The sequence below is a fragment of the Oreochromis aureus genome, linkage group 7, assembly GCF_013358895.1.
Source record: "Oreochromis aureus strain Israel breed Guangdong linkage group 7, ZZ_aureus, whole genome shotgun sequence".
Classification (NCBI taxonomy): Eukaryota; Metazoa; Chordata; class Actinopteri; order Cichliformes; family Cichlidae; genus Oreochromis; species Oreochromis aureus.
Genome location: NC_052948.1, coordinates 19110668 through 19131161, shown reverse-complemented (window position 1 = coordinate 19131161; position 20494 = coordinate 19110668). Strand labels below are relative to the sequence as shown.

Here is a 20494-nt window from a genome sequence, read left to right as displayed (position 1 = left end):
AAATTAAATACAAATTAGATTTTTAATTATTTTATTTATTTATTTATTACTAAAGTAATTTATTCTTTAATATTTTAATTTAGAACAAAACAAAGATAAATTATAAATCAGTACTTTTAAATGAATTATTAATCAGTTAATAAATACTTAAAAACGATTTCACAAAAACTCAATAAAAAAGTAATTTCAGAAACCATTTTCAAATTCCAAATTCATAAAACAGATTTCAAAATCTTTTTTTAAAATACAGCCTTCCATACGTCCAATCCGTTAAGATATTAAGATGTTTAACATTTTCATCTTTGTTGTTGTTGTTGTTTTATTTGCTTGCTTTGCAACTTTCTAATTAATATTTTCAGACGGTCTTTGAACGCACCCTATGTTTCAAAAAGCAGCAGCTGGCAGAGTCCTCTCACTTGACTCACAAAGAAACAGGAGTACCTCCATTAACATTGTAGTAGTATCTTATTATGACTGCTTTGTTAAAGTATCACCTACCAGATAAACCAGTGTTTACGACACGCGGTGAGCCGTTTCACACCTGTGCTTATCTAAACGCTTAACTGCACCTGTGCTGTTCCGCGCTGAGTAAAAAGCTTCGCAATCGGGTTTGACCGTCCCTCGCCGGCTTCCGTAGTTCACTGAGGAAACATGGCTTCACGCACAAGCAAGACATTTCTGTGTCTAGGTCGAAAAAATATCCCTCTCCTTGGATTCAGTAAATCTTCCGGTAAAGTCACATATGCAACGGCTCTGTCTATAAATTCTTCTTCTGGAAATAAAGGTGAGTTTTACTGTCGCTATAAGGGAATTTATGCCAATTCAAAACCATAGCTGCAAGCTAAGCTAACTGCATGAAGTGCTGTTATTAACAAGAGTAGCTATAGCACCTCCTGTGTAGACTTCTGCAGCATCCAAACTTTAGTGACTAGTTACACGAAAAGCGGATTTGTCTGGTGACCATGTCTGGGTTGTTGAAAGTCTTTGATGTCCTTTTGAGCTTCCTATATCTGTTTTTGCTTCACCATGTGTCTGGGCTGTCAGTGACCACACTGCTCATCAGAATCCACCGAAAGATAGACACTTGCTATAAATTATGGCAGATCATCATTAAAAGAAAAAAAAAGTCTCCCTTGCTCTCGCAAAAAGATGTGTAGGCACAGTAGCAGCAGAAGTACAGAGACAGATATTTATAGACGGACTGTGAACGAACCCTAGTTATACAGAACATCCTGGATATTTGACCCCTACTACGGCTGATCGGGAGGCTCGTTTATCCACTTTTTCATTCCACTCCTGAGAAAAGAGAGTTAATGCCAAGGTTAACTAAAACCAAAAAAAGTAAAGGTAGATTTGGAAAGAACGTTTCAGTTAACTAAAATCAAATTAACCAAAATAAAAATAAAAACTAGATTCTATATTTATTTATATAGCTCCAACTGTCAACAATGGTTTCACCAAGATGCTTTATATTGCAAGGGAAAGCCACCTGCTATGATACATTGTGGGGCTAAGGGGAAAGAAGAGATAAAATAATAGTGAAAGTAACAGCAAAAGATGGTCCTAAACTTTAATTACCTCTGCCGAGGAGGTTATGTTTTTGGTAGCGTTTGCATGGCAGTCTGTCTGTAAACACGATAGTTCGAAAAGTTTTGAATGAATTTTGATAAAACTTTGTAGGGGTGTAGAGCAGGGACATGTTAATCCACCAATGTCTTCAAGGTCAACCTAATGATTTATTGATCAAAAATTGAGATAAAGCCTTATAATGCAACAACTGAATCTTACAAGTGTGGTATGTGTTGTCAATGTATAGCAAGTGCTGTATAAAGATTTAAAAAAATTGTCACATTTGACCTCTGACCTTTTCTTCAAGGTAGATTGTTTTGAAGGTTAGTGTGATAATAGTGCTATATCTAGCTATTTAAAATGACAGCTTTTCAGACTGATGAGAGAATGTTGGCATGGGATACTTTTTCAGTATAGTTTACTCATTTTGTTTTTATTTTGTTATGTTCAGTATAATAACAAGTTATATTCAAGTACATTTACATACATGTAGAGTGATAATAAGAATAATTTTTAGGAGAAAAACTCAGTCAAAAAACCTTTTTCATTTGATATTTATTACTTAAGAATTAAATGAATGCTACACATTTACTTTATCCACATAAGAAATACATATACTAAATTTATTTAAAAGCAAAGGTAACCGAGTTCTTGGTTTAGTGGTTTATCTGTGCATTGACAAACTGAATTAAGAGCAAAAAAGCAAAAATGAAACAAAGGTCCTGCATACCAAACCTACTGTTTGTTAAGGGTATGTGATCACAGATAAAGTTGCTAGATGTAGTCTGATGGTTAACAATGTTGTAACATTTACTCTATTTGAGTGTTTTCATAACAATAAAATGTATATGATACTTTATTTTAGGCCTTCCAGACAGAGGTGGTAGAGGATCCTTTGTTCGAAGGCCCAGAAGAGAAGTGAGTATGCAGCTTTTATCAAAACTGAGTGTAACACAATGCATGCACTTTGAATGATAGGATAAAAAGTTGCCATTGTGGCTATACAACAACCACCACAAAAAACCAATACATAAAGCCATATACACAGAGAGGCACGATTTTTTTTTCCTCATGGTTTCCTTTGCACTCTGTGTGGGGTTAAAGTCAGGGGAGCCCAGGACAGGAAAGATGCCAGTGGATCAGGACTGGACTGCAGTTTATCCAGCGGCGGCGCCCTTCAGGCCAGGATCCGTCCCCCTCCCTGTGAGGATGGGGTACCCTGTGAAGGGGGGCATTCCTCCAGAGAAGAAAGGCAATTTGGAGCTAATCAAGGTCAGACCTCATTACTTCCAGCATACACACAGAGGCTCTAAAGAAAACAACATTTTCTCCTCAGATAAAGTGATAAATGTGCACAAAGTATGAATTAAACTGATAAAGAATGACAGAACAAATGGTTTTGTGATTAACTGAATGATTATTTACACAACATTTAGCCGCACACGTTTGACTCTGGGCTGTATCTGGATGTATTCTCTTTGTTTATCTTTGATGCTTTGAGTTAATTGAAGCTGGCGAGTGCTCCTGCAGTTCCAGTTGAGCCCTTTTTGCTCTCCTGCATGGCTTTAGTCGCTGTATCTCTGTGCCCGGATTACTGAGCTGCTATGTCCAGACACCAGCTGCTCCATCTGGACTCAAGCCACTTGCAGATCCGCTAGTTTCACCCATCACAGCTGGATATCTGCAGCATAACAATATTGATTTCATTCTCTCAGCTCATCATGAGGAGCTAAACTGCTGTACGTCCCTTGGTTACGCTTGGTGATTTGTTTTTTTTCTTTTTTTCTTTTTTAATTATAAGTCATAGATGGGTTTTTGTGTAATCACTTGCCACGACTGTGAACCATAAGTTTACTTTGGTGTCAGTATAGGATAATTTGTATAATTGTTTGAGTGAAGGATATTACATAAGACAAAGGATCAAGCGGATTTTGTTTTTCACTTTGTTTACCATGCCCTTTAAAAGCAGTGGATTCTGCATAATTCAGTGCTGAATGTTTTTTTAGAGCATTATAATGATTCTGTGTTTGAAATGTGTCACTTCTGTTTTCTGGGATGTAGATATTTCTGTAACTACTGTCCAACATTTTGGCCCATTGATTTATATATTATAGATCTTACAGTTTCCAGCATTTACATTGGATAGCATCTATATGTTTGTGTTTTACTTTATGAATGAAAAGATGAGCAATCCATTTTTAGGGGCATAAAGAAACTCAACCTTTTTATATAATTTGCCCATATTTAAAGCCTTAAACCATTTGATTTGCTTATCTTTCGGATCCAGACCTTTTATCTTGAAAGGTCGGGTTCAACCAACTTATTCTAATATACACTTTATGGATCCTCTTAATATGATTTGTACAATAAGTTTTTTTGTTGTTGTTGTTTTTTCCAGGCTTTTATTTCCACCATTACTATTTATGCAGATCTGAAAATGTGCAAGTAGTTCATAATAGCAAAAATATGAATATGTGAAGGATGAGCAAAAAGTTCCACCAATAAAATTTAAAAAACGGAAGATATCTGTATTTAGGGGCACCACAGTGATGTAGTGGTTACCACTGTCACGTGTTCAAATTCTGTTCTGCTACTCCAACGTCCTCCATTAATTAAATCAGAATAAACACTTAACACCTCCAACAGGGGTTAAGGGTGAAGCTGGTTTGAACTTGGTTTTGATATATCGTATTCAAAAGAATGGAATTTAGAGGGCCTTTGTTTATTATCACTTTAGGCTACGTTCACACTGCAGGCGAAAGCGCATCAAATCCGATTTTTTTTGACCCTGTGCGACCCATATCCCATCATGGTATGACAGTGTGAACGGCACAAATCCGATATTTTCAAATCCGATCTGGGTCACTTTCGTATGTGGTACTGAATCTGATACATATCCGATGTTTTAGAAAGCAACTGCTGTTTGAACGGCCATGTCGCATTAAATCAGTCTTTTACGTCACTGACACAAGACAGACGCCAATTATCAGCGCCGGAGAAGACATCGCGAACGCTTCCTGGCCATCCAGTGTAGATGTCAGTGAAACTGTTGGGAAGACAACGTTGGAGAAATGTGAACATTTTATTTGTACTGCATAATCTGCAGATTCTGACAGAAATCTGCAACTATCCTTTGAAGCACCGCTCCTCTCTAAAACTGCAAAAAGGATCATTATTAGGTTATATACATTATTATGTAAATGACAAAATAACTTAAAGCAAAAATTGGGAAACGTAAAGTCTGAAGTCTTTATATTAAGGGCCATCAGTCAAACAATATTGTTTGGTCTGGGTCTAAACAGAGCCCGTTGTGTGTGAAGTCTTCTTTTGCGCATGCGGGCTGCTTTGAGCGTTCACCCTAGAGCGCGTTTGCTGTCGCATTTTATTTGTAGTGTGAACAAGCAGACAAAAAAATCGGATTTGATCAAAAAATCGGAATTGAGCATTAAGACCTGCAGTGTGAACGTAGCCTTAGTGGCCTCCCTCTGCAAGTGGAGTGTTGTGGTGGATCAGTGAGCATAATGATGTGCCTTCAGTAGGAGAAAAGAGTATAAATCATCCATTCATCCAGACGTCATCTTCAGCTTATTTAATTCAGTGTCACAAACAAGCTGGAACTTGTCCCAGCTGTCATAGGGCAAGAGGTGGGTTACACCCTGGACAGGCAGACAGCGGAGCTGATCAGTATAGATTTTTTTTCTTTTCAGACTGATACCGATATTTGATGATTTAAAAATCAAATATTCTAATATATTGGCCGATATTTTTTTTTTCTTTTTTTTTTCCTTTCCTTCAGACGCACAAAAGATAAACAAAAGTTATCACTAGATATATATAATATATTATATTACATAGATATTCATAGTTCATCACTAGATAATGTAACAATGCAGTTTAAATACAGGGAAGTTACAGAGTGCCCCCTAATGGACAAACTGTGACACATCAACGTTTATCACCACCTCTGCTTTTACTTTTTACATTTTCATTTTTGGCCATTGTAAATGCCAATACCAATTTATTGGCACAAAGCTAATATGGACTGATAACATCAGGCTTTAGTGGTTATTCCCATGCAGGCCTGACAGACAGCCATTCATACCTACAGCAATTTAGTATTGCCAAATAATGTTTTGTGCATGTCCTTGTACTGTGGGAGGAAGATAAAATACCAGGAGAGAACTCCACAGGCGCAAGTAGAATATGCAAGCTCCACACAGTGAGGCTCCACTTGTATTTTTTTATTTAAGTTATCTTTTGTGTCTGGCATTTGTTAACGAGTTATATTTGATTGAAATCGACTCTCACTGCCTCTGTCAGTTCAGTCGGCGGTCCCTGATTCCTCAGTTCAAAAAATAAGTTATAATAAATGTGGATGACTTGATTTATTGGCCAAACATTGGTGTTAGCTGATATTCTTTTTGTTTATTGCCACTGGCCCGTCTGTGGTTCACGTGATCTTCACTAATGTCAGCAGCTAATGCTTATCTGTGATGCAGAATTCATTTTGTAGCTCTTACATCTGGGAGAGATTTGAAGGCTTGTGTTCATTTACAGATAGATGGAGGTTAAAGTCCCTGAAAACGGTTCTTACTCATTCGCAATAAAGATTTTTTTTAATCTTTCAAACAAATATGGGAATGCCTAATAAAACAGAAACAAAATAAACCAAGAAAAATCACCTTTTTTTAAAACATCTGTACCAACTCAGTGGTTTAAAATCGAATCATCCGGCTTTTCTTGGTACCATGTTCATGTTTTATCAGTAAACTGCCTTCAACTGCATCTTTCAGCTTTTTGTTGATGTTCTAACTTCTTAACACATACTGTCTAGCGCCCCACTTGCTTGCAAATCAGCTGATACAGCATCAGAGGTTTGCTTTTGAACAGTCACGTGAAATGGGTGATGATGTTTATGTCTAAATATAATTTAAGCTCTGTTGTAAAGGTCATGAACTGTTTGTCATTAAGGAGAAACGCAACAAATCTTTACTGCTTAGTGTTTGGCCTATATCCCCTGTGCCATCACTGTTCTATAGATGAATGCTAGTTTATAGAGATTGTAATCATCCAGATCATACTCAGCTGTTCTAAGGAGCTCAGCCTTGGTAGTAAAGAAATCTATTCTAGTATGTGTGCAAATATAATATGACATGATCAAATATGTGCCCCTTCCTGTTTTCTTTGTTTTTTGCGAATTTGTCACACTTGCATGTTTCAGATCATCCAATAAATTTGAATATTAGGAAACCACAACAAATATAAAATTGATGTTTTTAAATGATGATTTCATTAAGGGGAAAAAGTTACCAAAAAGGTAAGTACCTCCTAAACCCAATAAGTGGATACGACACCTTTAGCAGCAGGAACTATAAGCGTTTATAATAACTGGTCATTGCACATTGCCATAAATTCAGCCACATTGGAGATTTCTTAAGGATGAACAGCCTGTTTAAGGTTATGCCAAAGCATCTCAATCAGATTTAAGCCTAGACTTTGACTGGGCCACCTCAAACCTTCATTTTATTTTTTTATTTTTTTACAATTCAGAGATGGACTCACTGGTATGTTTTTGGCTTGTTATTCTGCTGCATAGCCTCAGGGAACAAACTGATGGCCAGACACACTCCTTCACGATTTTCTGGTAGGGAGCAGAATTCATGATTCCATCAATTCCGATAAGACATCCAAGTTCTGATGTAGCAAAACAGCCACACATCATCACAATACAACCACCATGCTTGACAGTTGGTCTGATGTTCTTTTAATTTTATGCCAGATATAACAGGACTCAAACCTTCTAAAAAGTTCCACTTTTGTATTGTCAGTCTACAGAATATTTTCCCAAAAGTCCTTTGGGTTAATCGAGATGGGGGTTTTTCAGCAGATGAGACCAGGGTTTGTGTTCTTTTTGGTCAGCTGTGGTTTTCACCTTGTAACTCATTTTTTGGTCTCTTTCTTATTGTTGAATCATGAACACTGACCTTAACTGAAGCAAGTGAGCACTGTAGTTCTTTAAGTCTTGTTCTGGGTTATTTTGTGACCTCCTGGATGAGTCGTTGATGGACTCCTGGAAAAATGTTTGTAGGCCAGTCACTCTTGGGTTTTTCTCCATTTGTGGATAATGACTTTAACTTTCGTTTGTTTTATTTTTTGTTTGTTCTTTTTAGCCTACTTCACTTTGCCAGAAAGGTTCTGTTCAAGTTAACCCAACTTACCCAAACCCAAATTTAAAAACTACATTTTGTATTTACTCTGGTTATCTTTGACTAATATTGTTTGATCTGAAGCATGTAAGTGTGGCAAATATGCAAAAGAACAAAGAAATCAGGCAGTGGGCAAATACTTTTTCACAGTTTGCAGACTTTCTGATTTAACAGTTGGCCAAGAGAGTGAAATCAAGAGAGGGAAAGTTTGTCACATTCCTCTTTTTCTCTGTTTCAGATACCAAACTTTCTACATTTGACACCAGCAGCCATCAAGAAACACTGTGAAGCTCTGAAACGTAAGTTCATATTTTAGTTATTTAGTGAGAGAAAAGCAGTTTCTTTCTTTCATTATTGTTCAGCAGCACATTTAAATGCCTTTCTTTGCTATCAGCTTTCTGTACAGAGTGGCCCTCTGCCTTGGAGACTGATACCAAGTGTGATGAGCATTTCCCCATTAAAGTAGAGAGCAAAGAGTATGTGTCCGCTGGCCCTTCTCTCAGAAACCCTTCAGCTCGTATCGTCCATCTCAGAGTGAGTTTTGCCATTTTTGCTTGATGCTGACTTTAACTGTGTTTTGTTAATGTACAGGTGATCAAAAACCTCACATGGAAAATGAGATTAAAGATTTACAGGGATACATAATCACCAGCTGACATCATGTCTGTCTGACTTCCTAGAAAGATCTTCATCGTCTAGTGACCTAAAATCTGCAAAATGATGCTATCGAGTCAACAGAGAGATTAGTCTTTGGTCATTACTTTATATTTCCTGTGCCAAGGCTCTGTTAATATTCTTGTTAATTTTTATGGGTTTTTTGGCAACTTTATAGTTTTCAATGAAAAAAGTAACTTTTAAAAAAAATATTTGCTGAGACATTTTAATATTCCTTTTAATCCCCTCCCAAAACGAATCCATCAATATGCAGTCCTTCCTTATGAGCACGTCTCTTTAACTTAACTGCTAGAATCAATCAAATAAATGTAATAAATAACGCCCTCTTAATTGTGAAGTTACTGGGCCTGTGTTCTATTTTACAGGGTGATGTTAAGGGTAGAGGAGAGAAAAACACATCTTCCTTCAGCTGAACATTGACAAACAAAGCTGTTGTCCAGTTTCAGTCCTATTCTGTGACACTGCCTGTAGTCATTTTAACTCCAAAAAGTGCCCAAGAAATCCTGCTTTGTATCACAAACTGCCTTTGACAAATGTGCGATTTCTTTCCCAGACTGGAATGTTTTGGGTTTGTTTTTTTGTTTTTTGTTTTTTTTACCATTAATCGCCAGCCATCTGCTCCTGACACATTGCCTTAGATTATATCAGCAAGGTAGGAATTAAACAGTAATCCAGGTGGATTAGGCAGGGAGATAGATTGGAGGGCAAATCTCACACAGTTAAATTCCAAATCTAGAACAAGTTGACTAAGCCCTCATTTGTAAGAGGGGCTGGGGGGCATCAATATTTGAATGAACATATATTGTTTTCTATTTTTATTTTGTGGTTCATATTTTATAGGAGGAAAATCCTGGAAATCAAATCTGTGGCAGAGGTTTATTTATGCTGGACACGTAGTCTCAACCACTGTAGCAGCTCTGTGCATGTTTGTATCAGCAGTACCTCAGTGCAATGCACAAAATAAATGTTCACTTGTGCTTTGTATCACCTATAAATGGAGTAATGTTGCATTGTTGAAGGCAGAGCCATAAACAATGTAGTGGAGGTAAAATCTATCATCTCTACAAGCAGCTTAGGTGATTCTGGGACACGGAATGTGTTTGATCTGTAAAAACTATAGTTTTTTAATCCACGCAGTCTAAGCTTTGCAAAGGTTAAAAAAATAAATATTACATATTGCAGTTTAGACTTTAGGTTTTATTCTTAAATCCTTAGAGACAGATGTATGGTGGAGTTATGGCACATAATCACATCACATTTGCCCTAATCTCGTTGTGAACGCCTGTTTATTTAGTGAAGTGTCACGGAAGGACTAGATTTAAATTATGTGGTAATCTATTCATATCTTCAACTTTCAAGGTAAAGCTGTCCAGTTTGAACTTAGATGACCACGCTCGGAAGAAAATGATCAAGCTCGTCGGCGAGAGATACTGCAAAAACACAGATGTCCTCACCATCAAAACTGACAGGTAAACGCCTCTTCCTGAAAATATACGGTTAAAAGAAGATTAAACTGATGTCCTCATACAGTTTTTTCTTCTCCTCTCTGCTAGCTGCCCGCTGAGACAGCAGAACTATGACTATGCCATGTATCTGCTCACTGTTCTCTACCATGAGTCTTGGGTAAGTTGTACATTTTTCTTCCACTCTAACTAGTTCTTGTGTCAACTGAAGGGAGGGCCGATAAACTGGCCTCAGTGACTGAATACTGAAGGAGCAGTAAAGTGAGTGAGTCAGACTTACTGAACTCACAGTTTCAAACAGGATATCCATGGTAAAAGTCTTCGGCCCAACTCAGCAACTCTACCTGGTGTTAGATGGGATATTTGTGCCTTTTCTACGTCCACTTGAGTTTCTCTTTTTGTTTTCTGACCTTTTGTCTTCTTTCAACAAGCATCCATTCATTTAAAGGCCAGGTGCTGTCTGGCATTACTCGTACCCTCTACAACCCGCTGTCACTTTTAACGCATTTGCCTTGGAGAGGTTTTAGTTCAAATGCATCATGATGTCTTACCTAATGCACCACTCTCTGCAATATACAAGTGTCACAGGGCCTTCATCAGCTGAGGGTTCTTACTTGATCTATTTTTTGCCATGATAAAAAGATATGTAATTTAAAATAATTGCTTTTTAGTGTTTATATATGATATATAAACACAGCGCTGATGTGGGGGGAGACTTTGTGTGTTGTCTTGTATATTTGGTTTATGAGGACAAGATGAAAAACTTCAATATTTTAGAAAAAAAAACACTTTTTGAGTGACCAGCATCTCTTGCATGGGCAGGCAGGGTGATCCTGACTAGGTACCAACAAATTGGCACCTTAAACCATTTAGCAGAAAAGCCACTGAAGTCTTATTTTGACTGCATTTCTTTTTCAGATTTCTAATATTTTTATATTTGTAGCTTCTTTTCATATGAAATCAACCTTTATCTATGTCATGATCACCCCAAATTAGAATAAATGCAGTGCTGAGATCTTGTGTAACCCCCTTTCTTTATATTTTGACTTTCTAATACATTTTTTTAAAGTAATCCTGAGCAATAGTTCTGCAGCATTTCTGAAGGTCTTTAAAAATCATCTTTGGGTATTGGCTACTTTTTCACTAATTTTCAGACCAAATCCAAAGGAAATTTTATTTTTTATTAACCTCCTAAGACCTCAACTCTTTCATGGCATGCATTTTTAATTTCTCTTTCCTATTTGGGCTGATTGTTTTTACATTCATCAGGTCCCAAAGAATTAGCAGATTTTTTTTTTTTTGCCTTATTTCTGTTCCTGAGAAAAATGAGATCCACATATGAGGACATTAGTTTTCAATTTTGATAGAATATGAATCATTCAAGCACAACAGGGCAAGTAACTCAAGGGGCTAAACCAGTGCTGTGTCTACACATAACAGATAATTAGCAAACAACCGACGTTAATTATATTTTTAGGCACTTTGTTAATGGCAGCATGTCACAAAAACGCTTAACTTGTTCCCATTTCTTTAGTTGAATCTACAGTTACATCTACAAATGTAAAGTATTTTTGCAGCAACAAGGTGGTTCCCAAAGAGCTACTAAAACTTGGCATATCTTTACATGGTGTGCAGTGTTTCCCTAAAAAAAAATGTGAGGAAAATGGGCAAGTGGAAAACAAGAAGAAGTGTCAGTCCTGAAAAACTATCGACAACAAATGAACAGTATCTAATAGTCATGTCCTTAAAAACGAAAAAATCCAGCAAATATCTGACACGGGACCGAAAACGTTTATTTGACCCATCCATCTACTGTTCACTGAAGTCTCCTCAGAAATGGTCTCAGTCGAATGACAGCTGTAAAGAAGCCATCCGTAAGGAAGAGAAACTGGGTCAAAGCCTGGGGTACACTAAGTTACACAAGAACTGAAAATTTGTTCAAGATTCTTATTGTTTCATCTTCGGTGGCATTTACGTACAACTGGCAACATGGCACACCTTTCACTGTGGGCAGTCTTGTCCATCTTGCTTAGCGATCTGAGAGACTAAAGCCCATTAGGGAGGTATCAGAGTTGAATGGGCAGAAGGATGGCAAACAGCAGCATTGTCCAGTTGACATTTACCCACAGAAGAGGAGAAAACAGACTCCCCTCTCAGGTGTTGACCCTGATACTCATTCACATTAAGCCAACCATGCCACATCGGAGAGGTGTGCCACCAGGTCATTAGCTTAGGCACTGTTGGCATGAATCTGCAGCCAGCCACATAAAAGAGCATGATTGTGCAACCTCTGCCTTTAGGAGCTCTTCCTGACATGGCTTAGCCAAAAAAAGTTTGAGTTGAGAAAAGGCTGTTAAAGCCAGGAAGCAAAACACTGTCCACTGCCCTTTTGAACACACAATGGAAGGCACAGTGCTTGTCCAGCAGGCTTGTGGAAGCTGTGAGAGTGGCGTACTGATCAGGTTGTAACGATAGCTCACAAAGAGGCCAATTGTTAGCAGCCACTGAGGTGATTATATCTCCTCAGTCAGAGAGATGGACTTTGCCTGTTAATTCCAGTGTGTGCTAATTCAGGCCAGCGTTTGGGCTGACTGCTCAAAGCTGCCTCCAACATGCACACGCATTTACCACTAAGAGGCACTCTGCCTGCTGTTGTGCCCGCATGCCTAGCACCTGTCATTTCAAGAAATCGGGTGGCATTTAACCTACTGGTGAGCTATCAAATATCCTGCCTTTTGACCAAACTACTAAACACTGCATACAGCAAACATCACAACACTCAACACTGCAAAAAATGTAAAACTGTTAAAGCTATTATTCATGAAGACTTGACCACAAGGCTGAAGAACTGCTCTCATTTAATTAACAGTAGAATAGCTGCTGCTTACCTATTCTGAAGTATTGATTGCTCTTTGGTCACTAGATCTGGACTTGCTGGAGACAGCATGGGGATCAGATATACATATATGTAGCTAATGATGGTCATTAACCTCCAAACACCTGGAAGCAGGGCCCTGTTGCTGCCCTGCTTTAAGCTGCTGCACAATGGGTCGTATTGTTCTTCAGGGAATGTGATGAGAACGAGACAGGCGGCAAACGGAGAGTTACATATGGGAAATACTATCTCTGTGAGAGGAGCTTCAGAGAATGGGAATTGCTGAACCAGAACCCCAATCAAAATGTGGCTTGAATTACAAATCCAAATTTTCTTTTAAAAAATGTTTCTTTTTAATTTTCATAATTTAACCTGCGGTCATTTGTTTTGCTTGTTTAAAGTTAGAAATGTTATTCTCTTTCTTTCTTTCTTTAGAAAACTGAGGCCTGGGAGGCCGAGAAGACTGCGGCTGACATGGAGGACTACAGCTGGGAGGACAGCCCGTCTCAGACGAATATCTTGGATGTACTGCTACGCATGAAAGTGGCAGGAGAGGGAGACGGTGAAGAAGTGCGACAGCAGCTGCTGGGAAGGAAAGACGTTCAAGACTATAAAGACTCGGTCACACGGCTGAAGAACGAAGGGGAGAGCGAGAGCAGCATGCTGCAGTACAAAGAGGCAGTCAAGAAAGTATTCAATATGTAATGTCAGTGAACGAGAGCAACAAGAACATTTTTACACACTTGGAATTGTTCCTGTACATAATGCATCAGGATATTTCAACATCATGGGTCTGAATGTGTTAGTTGTATATATTTTCACAAATATTCACTGGCATGTGAGGAGGTCAATACAAAGATATAGCTACACTGTATACGGAGTGTTTCATGACGAGGCGATGCTTTAACGCAATAAAAACATACTGTAAGAGTTACTGCTCTAACGTCTATCCCTTTCCCACACTGTGAATTCAGAGAACAGCATCCCGTGAATGCATGCTTTTACCAGCAAGCTGTTGAAAGGTACTTTTAGTTTCATCTGTGATCTGTGCACTTTTAGGTCAGGGGCAGCCTGGTGTGCTTAGGTGTGGTGAATTGAAGGTTAAACACTAAAAGCCGATCCAAAAGCAATCTGTCATCAATCCCACTAAAGACGACTAATTGATGACCTAAACAATCCTTGAATCGTAGTCATTAATTGCTTAAAAGTGCCCATTAAGTTCCACCTACTACTAGTGTAGACAAGTGGCCAATGTTTTGAAGTTTGGCATCAATTACATTTAAAGTGACTGAAGTACATCAAAATGTCGGCCAGCCAAAAGGACACTATATCGAATTTCTTAAAGAAAATGGCTGTAGGCAGCTCTTGTGTTCATTCAATGCATCAGAATGAAACCAGAACCATTGCAGCTAAGTTTTTGGTTTTCACCTAAACCTTAATGTCACAAACTGGCTCAAAGGAGAGAGTCCACACAAGAGGTTTTCTTAAATAGAAGATAATTTATTCAATCTAACCAACAGTCAAACATTACAAATGGGTTGATTCCAAGTGGAGAGAGACTCTGCAATTCATCTATAGCCTGAAAGGCACAGGGGATCTGCACTAGCTGACAATCTTCCCATGTCAGCTAATTAATAACAGGCCAGGAGTTCTTCAGACATTGAGATGGTGTCACCCCCCCACGCCATCTTAAAATCAAGGTTCCACCTCAACACTAGAACTTAACCTGAAAAATTATAAATCAAGGTAACAGAAAATATAAAAATATACCCAGTCATTAAAGGGGCTGCAACAAGCTACCTGTACTCGCTGCCAGCTCCACCCATCTTACCAGCCCAGGTTTTCCCTTGTCAGAGCAAATGAAGGGCAACAGGAAACTACCAGTAAAGAAGGTATTATAGAGTAAGGTGCTTAAAACAGTTTGTTTAAAAAAAAAAAAAATCAAACTGGCATAGAGAAAAGCGCAACAAGTTTCCTCCCTTAACTGGCAGTTTCACTCTTGCAAGAAAACTGGTTAATTTCAACAGCAAATCAAAGCGTTGCTCCCTGAATGAACACCAGAGTTCCTCACAATGGTCCCAGCACCACATGGCCTGCCTGCAGCTACAAACAAACATCACACTGCTTTGCAAATATTCCAGCTACAAACAAACCTGGAATTAAAGTTTGAGTATGAACATAAGTAGCATACAACAAGGTTCCTCCAAACCAAGGCTATCGAACCAATCAACATGTCTAAGATGTTAACAAAGAGGTTCCCTCAAACTACTCATTGCAGTTCTTACCCATCATACATTTACCAGTTCCAGTTGTCTACATTTACTGCACACAATTGTACCACAAATATCTTTGAGAATTCCAAACACATTTGTAAGGCTTGCAGGACAGGAGGGAGGACTACCCATAAGAAGTTCAATAGTGATGAACTAACCACAGAGTGCAGGCTATCTAGTCCTATTTATTGAGTACAAACTAATCTTAATCTCAGTCTTTAGACATATACTTGTTAGTGCTTGCACACCAGTTCCACTGGCACCAAAGAGCCAGAAACTTTCTAGTTTTTGGAAAGAAAACAGAAATGTTCCAAAGACATTTTCTTCAAACACATTCTCCACCACACTATTCAATTCAATGTATTTTTTATTTATATAGTGCCAAATCACAACAACAGGTGCCTCAAGGCTCACTAAAAAAACTTGGTTGGTCTCCTAATAAGCCAGTTTAACCTGATGGGATGCATGGCTCTTACACATGTGGTTAGACTCACTCAAAAAGATAAAGACATTTGGTTGAAAGGGCAAATAAAAAAAATAGGGATTAATGCTGCTCTCTTCCAACATCGCCTAAAAAATAACTCAAAATTAATTAATGTATGTAATTAATTAATGTAATTCATGTGTGGAAGTCCCTAAAACTTTGGTCACAGTGTTAAATATCCAAACTAGCCTAAGCATTTATCAAACCATATGCTAAAGTTAGCCACTGCATACACTTTAATCTTACCAACAGGTTTAAATATCCTGGACAAGCCCCCATTTATGACAAACTGGCACAAATTAGGTGATAAGGAGAGAGTCCACACAAGAGGTTTACAGAAATAAAAAATAATTTAATTAACATAATCTAACCAACAGATAAACATCACAAATAGATTGAGACCTGTTGGAGTGGCAGAAAGAGACTAACAGTTTATCTGGGCCAGCTTTTATAGAACTGGAAAACACAGGTGAGCTGCCTTAGCTGTCCATCCCCATCTAGTTAGAATAAAACAAAATACTTTAACCTAAAATAATCCAGTATGTAATCATATACATTCTAACTAAATTGTCCTTTCATTTTGGATTTCTTCCTCAACGATGTTACAAAGTATCCTCACTTTCAGGAGCTCTCCTTGACCAGCACGTACTTTATCAGACGCATGGAGCCTCGTTTCCCTCTCCATGATGTACTGTAGCGTCCCATCCTCTTTCTTTGACCCCTCCAGCTCACCACCAGCAGGATAGAGCAACAGCAGCTCAGCAGCACTGTGATACAAATGGCCACAGCAACCAGCAAGGTGTCAGCAGCCACATACCACCCATGTCCCAGCCCTGGTAGGGTGTCATCTCCACTGGCTCCCTCGTTGCTTACTGTGTGGTTTCTCCCATGGTTGCCCTTGGTCTCATTTAGATACAGCTTGCTGCTTTCTGTGTAGCTTATAAGAGCTGCAGAAGTTGGAGGGCTGCTGGCCAACTGAGAGAAAGTGGCGGTGTGATGACGGGTAGGGGTGGATACTGGAGATTGTGGACTTGTGGTAGAAAAAGCAGACAGAATCTTGGAATTGTAATGGCCCAGAGTGCTAACTGTGGTGAATGAAGGAGGTGTAGTAATGCTACCTGGAAGAGAAGTGGTGGAGACAACTGCGGCTGTTGTTTGTGCATACTTTTTTGAAGATGGGGGAGTTTTTTCAGTGGAAGGTACAGCAGTCGTAGTCGTGGAAACTGCTAAAGGCTGACCGGTGCTCTGCAGCGCTGTGGTGGCAATGACAGAGGCCTCTGTAGTGGCATGAACTCTACCTGCTGTAGTGGAGGGTTTAATGGGCGGAGGTGGATGAATAAATTGGCGCTTGTCTGACAGCAATGGCTCTGAGGCGTTATTGCGGCTGTAGTGGTGGGGTAACACACGCACGTTAGAGGTGAAGTATTTTCCAAACACCAACAGATCAGGATCCACACCTAGAATATGAAAAAGTTTGCTTGTTTGTTTGTTTTTCATGTTTTTGCGGGTGTTTTTATCTAAACGTTTAATAGCAAGTGATTTTTTTTTGTTATTCCAAAATAAGTGACAACTGCAAATGCTATGCATCTTTTGCAAGACAAGCAAAACTGGAGGAAAACGTTTTTCAGATAATTTACTTCACTAAAGTTGGGAATCTCATATGTAACATGCTAAAATCAGAAGAAGAAATATTACAAATATTTGATTCTCAGTCGTATATATTTACTTTACTGTTGGTGGGGATCATTTTAACTACTATTGGTCACTTGGAAAAATATTTTATCAGCCGATCCATCATATTTTTTAAATAGTACTGTGCAAAAGTTTCACGTCACAACTCGTGTCTTTACATTTTGTTTAAAGTAAGTGAAATAGGTGCAACAGTTTACCTAAATATGCAAACCTACATAGAAATACAGTATATAAGGTAAATACAGTGGTTGTACAAGTCTAACAAAAGTCAGTATTTGATATAATCACTTTTATTCTTCATCACAGCCTGAACTCTCTGAGTGAGCTTTCTTGTAATTTCTTTAAGCAGTCTTCAGCAATAGTTCTCCAGACTTCTTGAAGGACGTTTAAAGCTCTTCTTTGGATATTGGCTGCCTTTAGTTCTGTTCTTTGTCAAGATGATCCCACCCTGCTTGAGTGACATTAAGGTTGGGGGCTCTGGGGAAGGCCAATGCATGACTAAAAGTGTTCCACTGTACACTTTTCTGTCCAGGTATGCATCGACTGCATTAGGCAGTGTGTTTGGGATCATTGTTATGCCAAAAAAATTAAATCGTTGCTAATCAGATGCTTTCCAGATGGTATTGCATGATGGATGAAAAATCTGACTGTACTTTTTTATTCACACCCCAAATCATGACAGAGCCATGTTTTGCTGTAGACACCCACTGCTGTACCTCTCTCCTGACCTCCTCTGTAAATACTGATGAAAACTTGAACATGGAACATGTTATGTGTTTCTGCCAGAGGCTGATATTAACAAGGTGCTAAAGATACAATTTAAAATTGGGTTGGGTTTTTTTTTTTTTTTTTTTGCAAAGATGTTTCTGGTTCATTTATTTTTTATACTTGAATGTTAAACAACTTAACACACAGACACACACAAAGTCATATGAAAATGGCCAGGAACAAATGAGTGAAAAGCAGCCACTGTCCAAAGAAAAAAACTGAAAGTGCTTCAGAAAGCCTGGAGAACTATTGCTCAAGACCACTTTAAAAAAAATCCAAGGAAGTCTGACTCCTTGGAAGCAAAATACACAAAATCAGGGGTGACTCAAGACTTTTACACAGTACTGTATGTAGAATTTGAACCATCTATAGTTATAGACATTTACTGTAAGATACAGTATTTTGAAATTGTTATTTTGTAGTAGTGTATTTCAAAATTTGCATCTAATCCCTAAGAATCTAACAGGATCTAAAAGGATTTGACATGCACAATATTCATATCATTAAAAGAACAGCAATCCACCTCTACCAGGCACTAAAGCGACCTACCCTTTGTGATATTGTAGAGAACAACGTTGTCTCTGTGACTCAGAATGCAGCTCTCCAGAGTCGGACAGTGGAGGTGAAAGCAGTTCAAGATTTCTTGAGTGGTATCATAGTGGAATATAGCCAGATTACAGGAAACTATGAGAAAAGACAGAAAGACGATTACTCAGGAGTAAAAGAAGAGAAAACCAGTGATGATCGTATAACTCACAGTTTCTGGTAAGGCAACAGGTGCGGCTGCATTTCAGTGCGGTCTCTTCTTGGTAATGCTTCAAAAGCTGCGCTCCTCTCCTCTGAGACTCCTCAATATCGATGAAAATCCCCGGGAAGCGTCTAATCCAGCAGTTCTTATAATAGGAGGTCGGTGAGCACCTCGACTCAACGCGACACACCAGACTGAAAACCGCCAGCAAACCACATGCGGCGTTCATTGCGCATATTGTAAATCACACCATGTTAGATTGCAATCAAGACAAAGCCTCGACATATTTGGGAGCTGATTACTTGGAGTTGACAGGCATGAAATGGGGCCAGTGCTTTGGTTTTACTGGTGCCAGCTGTGTCACAACTACGCACCTACAGGAGGTGGAGACCCAGCCGAGCGTAAGGTGTCCAGGGCTGTGCCACGTGTGAGCGCACTGGGCTGCTTCACCAACAGAATGGGATCAACTTACTTTACAAATAAAATCAACAAATGTTGAAGTTCAGATGTTCAAATTCTGTGAATTTACACTGTGTTTCATAATCTGTATTCGTTTTCCAGTGTTATCAAAGAAAAGGCCACAAGTTCCTCTGTGATGTGTTTTCTGTTTAGTCATATATCTGAGTGTATTTCCATAATTGTCGCAATCTGGTTTAACCCAGAAGAACCCACGCCCCTTTACGCATTGAGGAAAGTTCCTGTTAACGTTTCAACATTGACTCTCCCGTAGTTTTTCTGACAGGTCTGGGCTCTTACGGGTTAGTTCAGTCAAATGACATTACCAGAATAATGGCACCAAAAGACATATCTGTATTATCTGTTACCCCCTTTAAAATGTATGTACTTTATATTTTACCACAAAGTATTCCAGTATTTTAACTGTGCACTCTCTATAGCATTAATGCAGCTCTAACAAGAACCACAGCAGACTATTGATAGAGTGATTTAAAAATAGAAGCAATCAAACGGACCTTTAGTGGACTTTTTTAAAATAAATAAATGAATAATAAAAAGAAGGTTTGGTTTAACCCCGTTGAACTGTACTTTGCCTTTCGCACTGTGATTGCTGGGACAGGCTCCAGCTCCCTGTTACCATGGACTGGATAAGAAGTTAATCACTTGTAAGTACTGCTCTCCAGGAAACACAACTGAGTTTACATATTAATAAAGTCACATGAGCGTCGGAGTATGATGTGTAAGGTTTCTTACAATACAAAATATAGCGTCTTGAAATCCTACATTTGTGATTTGGTTCTACACTTACACCGATTTGAACCTACCAAGTTAAATCGAACTAACAAAGTTTCATGTTGCCACAGCACCACTAGATGGCAATCGTCACTACTATTAGCAATATCAGCGTCTCTACTACATTAAAAAAATGTATTCTCTGCGCTTGCTGTAGTAGCTCTTTTTTAAATATAAAATATCGGATGCATACGTGGATGTGATTAAAACTGTGAGCATGCAGTGAAACTGCTAAAAAAAAACCGCTAAGAGAAAGTAAAGTGTTGTTACACAGATATGTTAATAACTAATTCATGATTTTAGTCAGCTATTTAGCAAAAATAGCTAAAATTATTTTGACTTTAGCCTCTTAAATGTGATGATTTGCTTACACAATCATCTCTACATTGACAATCAGAGAAAATGAACGACCAACAGGTTAATCAGTCATTTTAATCTGCACCCTTAAATACTTACCTTTTTGGTTTCCGGGGCCTCACTGGAGCTAAAGCTT

At 38.5% G+C, this 20494-nt stretch overlaps 2 protein-coding genes across 3 annotated transcripts; one reads left to right on the top strand and one right to left on the bottom strand.

Annotated features, from left to right (window-relative positions):
• The first annotated feature begins 415 nt into the window (after window positions 1-415).
• mrps35 (mitochondrial ribosomal protein S35) lies at window positions 416-13722 on the top strand. The gene is made up of 8 exons (XM_031754226.2): window positions 416-784; window positions 2435-2487; window positions 2674-2841; window positions 8014-8074; window positions 8170-8309; window positions 9810-9919; window positions 10004-10073; window positions 13224-13722. Exons 1-8 carry the CDS (start codon window positions 652-654, stop codon window positions 13491-13493), a joined length of 1005 nt encoding a protein of 334 aa, XP_031610086.1. The 5' UTR covers window positions 416-651; the 3' UTR covers window positions 13494-13722.
• Window positions 13723-15631: 1909 nt separating this feature from the next.
• On the bottom strand, window positions 15632-19199 carry LOC116312755 (MANSC domain-containing protein 4). 2 transcript variants are annotated; one of them, XM_039615550.1, is made up of 4 exons: window positions 18763-19198; window positions 18555-18689; window positions 16664-17002; window positions 16358-16575 (listed from the first exon to the last, which is right to left on the bottom strand). In XM_039615550.1, the coding sequence occupies exons 1-4, from the start codon at window positions 18980-18982 to the stop codon at window positions 16484-16486; spliced, it is 786 nt and encodes a 261-aa protein (XP_039471484.1). In that variant the 5' UTR covers window positions 18983-19198; the 3' UTR covers window positions 16358-16483. The 2 variants fall into 2 exon arrangements, with proteins under 2 accessions (XP_031586126.1, XP_039471484.1); XM_031730266.2 differs by having other exon boundaries at window positions 15632-17002; window positions 18763-19199.
• Between the last annotated feature and the right edge of the window lie 1295 nt (window positions 19200-20494).

What these genes read in the sequence shown, in the direction of transcription:
- LOC116312755 (XM_031730266.2), bottom strand. Translation starts at nt 18,982, where the DNA reads ATGAACGCCGCATGTGGTTTGCTGGCGGTTTTCAGTCTGGTGTGTCGC. An exon ending in CTGTTGCCTTACCAGAAACT is followed by an intron (nt 18,690 to 18,762) that starts GTGAGTTATACG and finishes CTTTTCTCATAG; the next exon opens with TTTCCTGTAATCTGGCTATA. An exon ending in TCTCTACAATATCACAAAGG is followed by an intron (nt 17,003 to 18,554) that starts GTAGGTCGCTTT and finishes TTCATATTCTAG; the next exon opens with GTGTGGATCCTGATCTGTTG.
- mrps35 (XM_031754226.2), top strand. Translation starts at nt 652, where the DNA reads ATGGCTTCACGCACAAGCAAGACATTTCTGTGTCTAGGTCGAAAAAAT. An exon ending in TTCGAAGGCCCAGAAGAGAA is followed by an intron (nt 2,488 to 2,673) that starts GTGAGTATGCAG and finishes GTGGGGTTAAAG; the next exon opens with TCAGGGGAGCCCAGGACAGG. An exon ending in CTCACCATCAAAACTGACAG is followed by an intron (nt 9,920 to 10,003) that starts GTAAACGCCTCT and finishes CCTCTCTGCTAG; the next exon opens with CTGCCCGCTGAGACAGCAGA.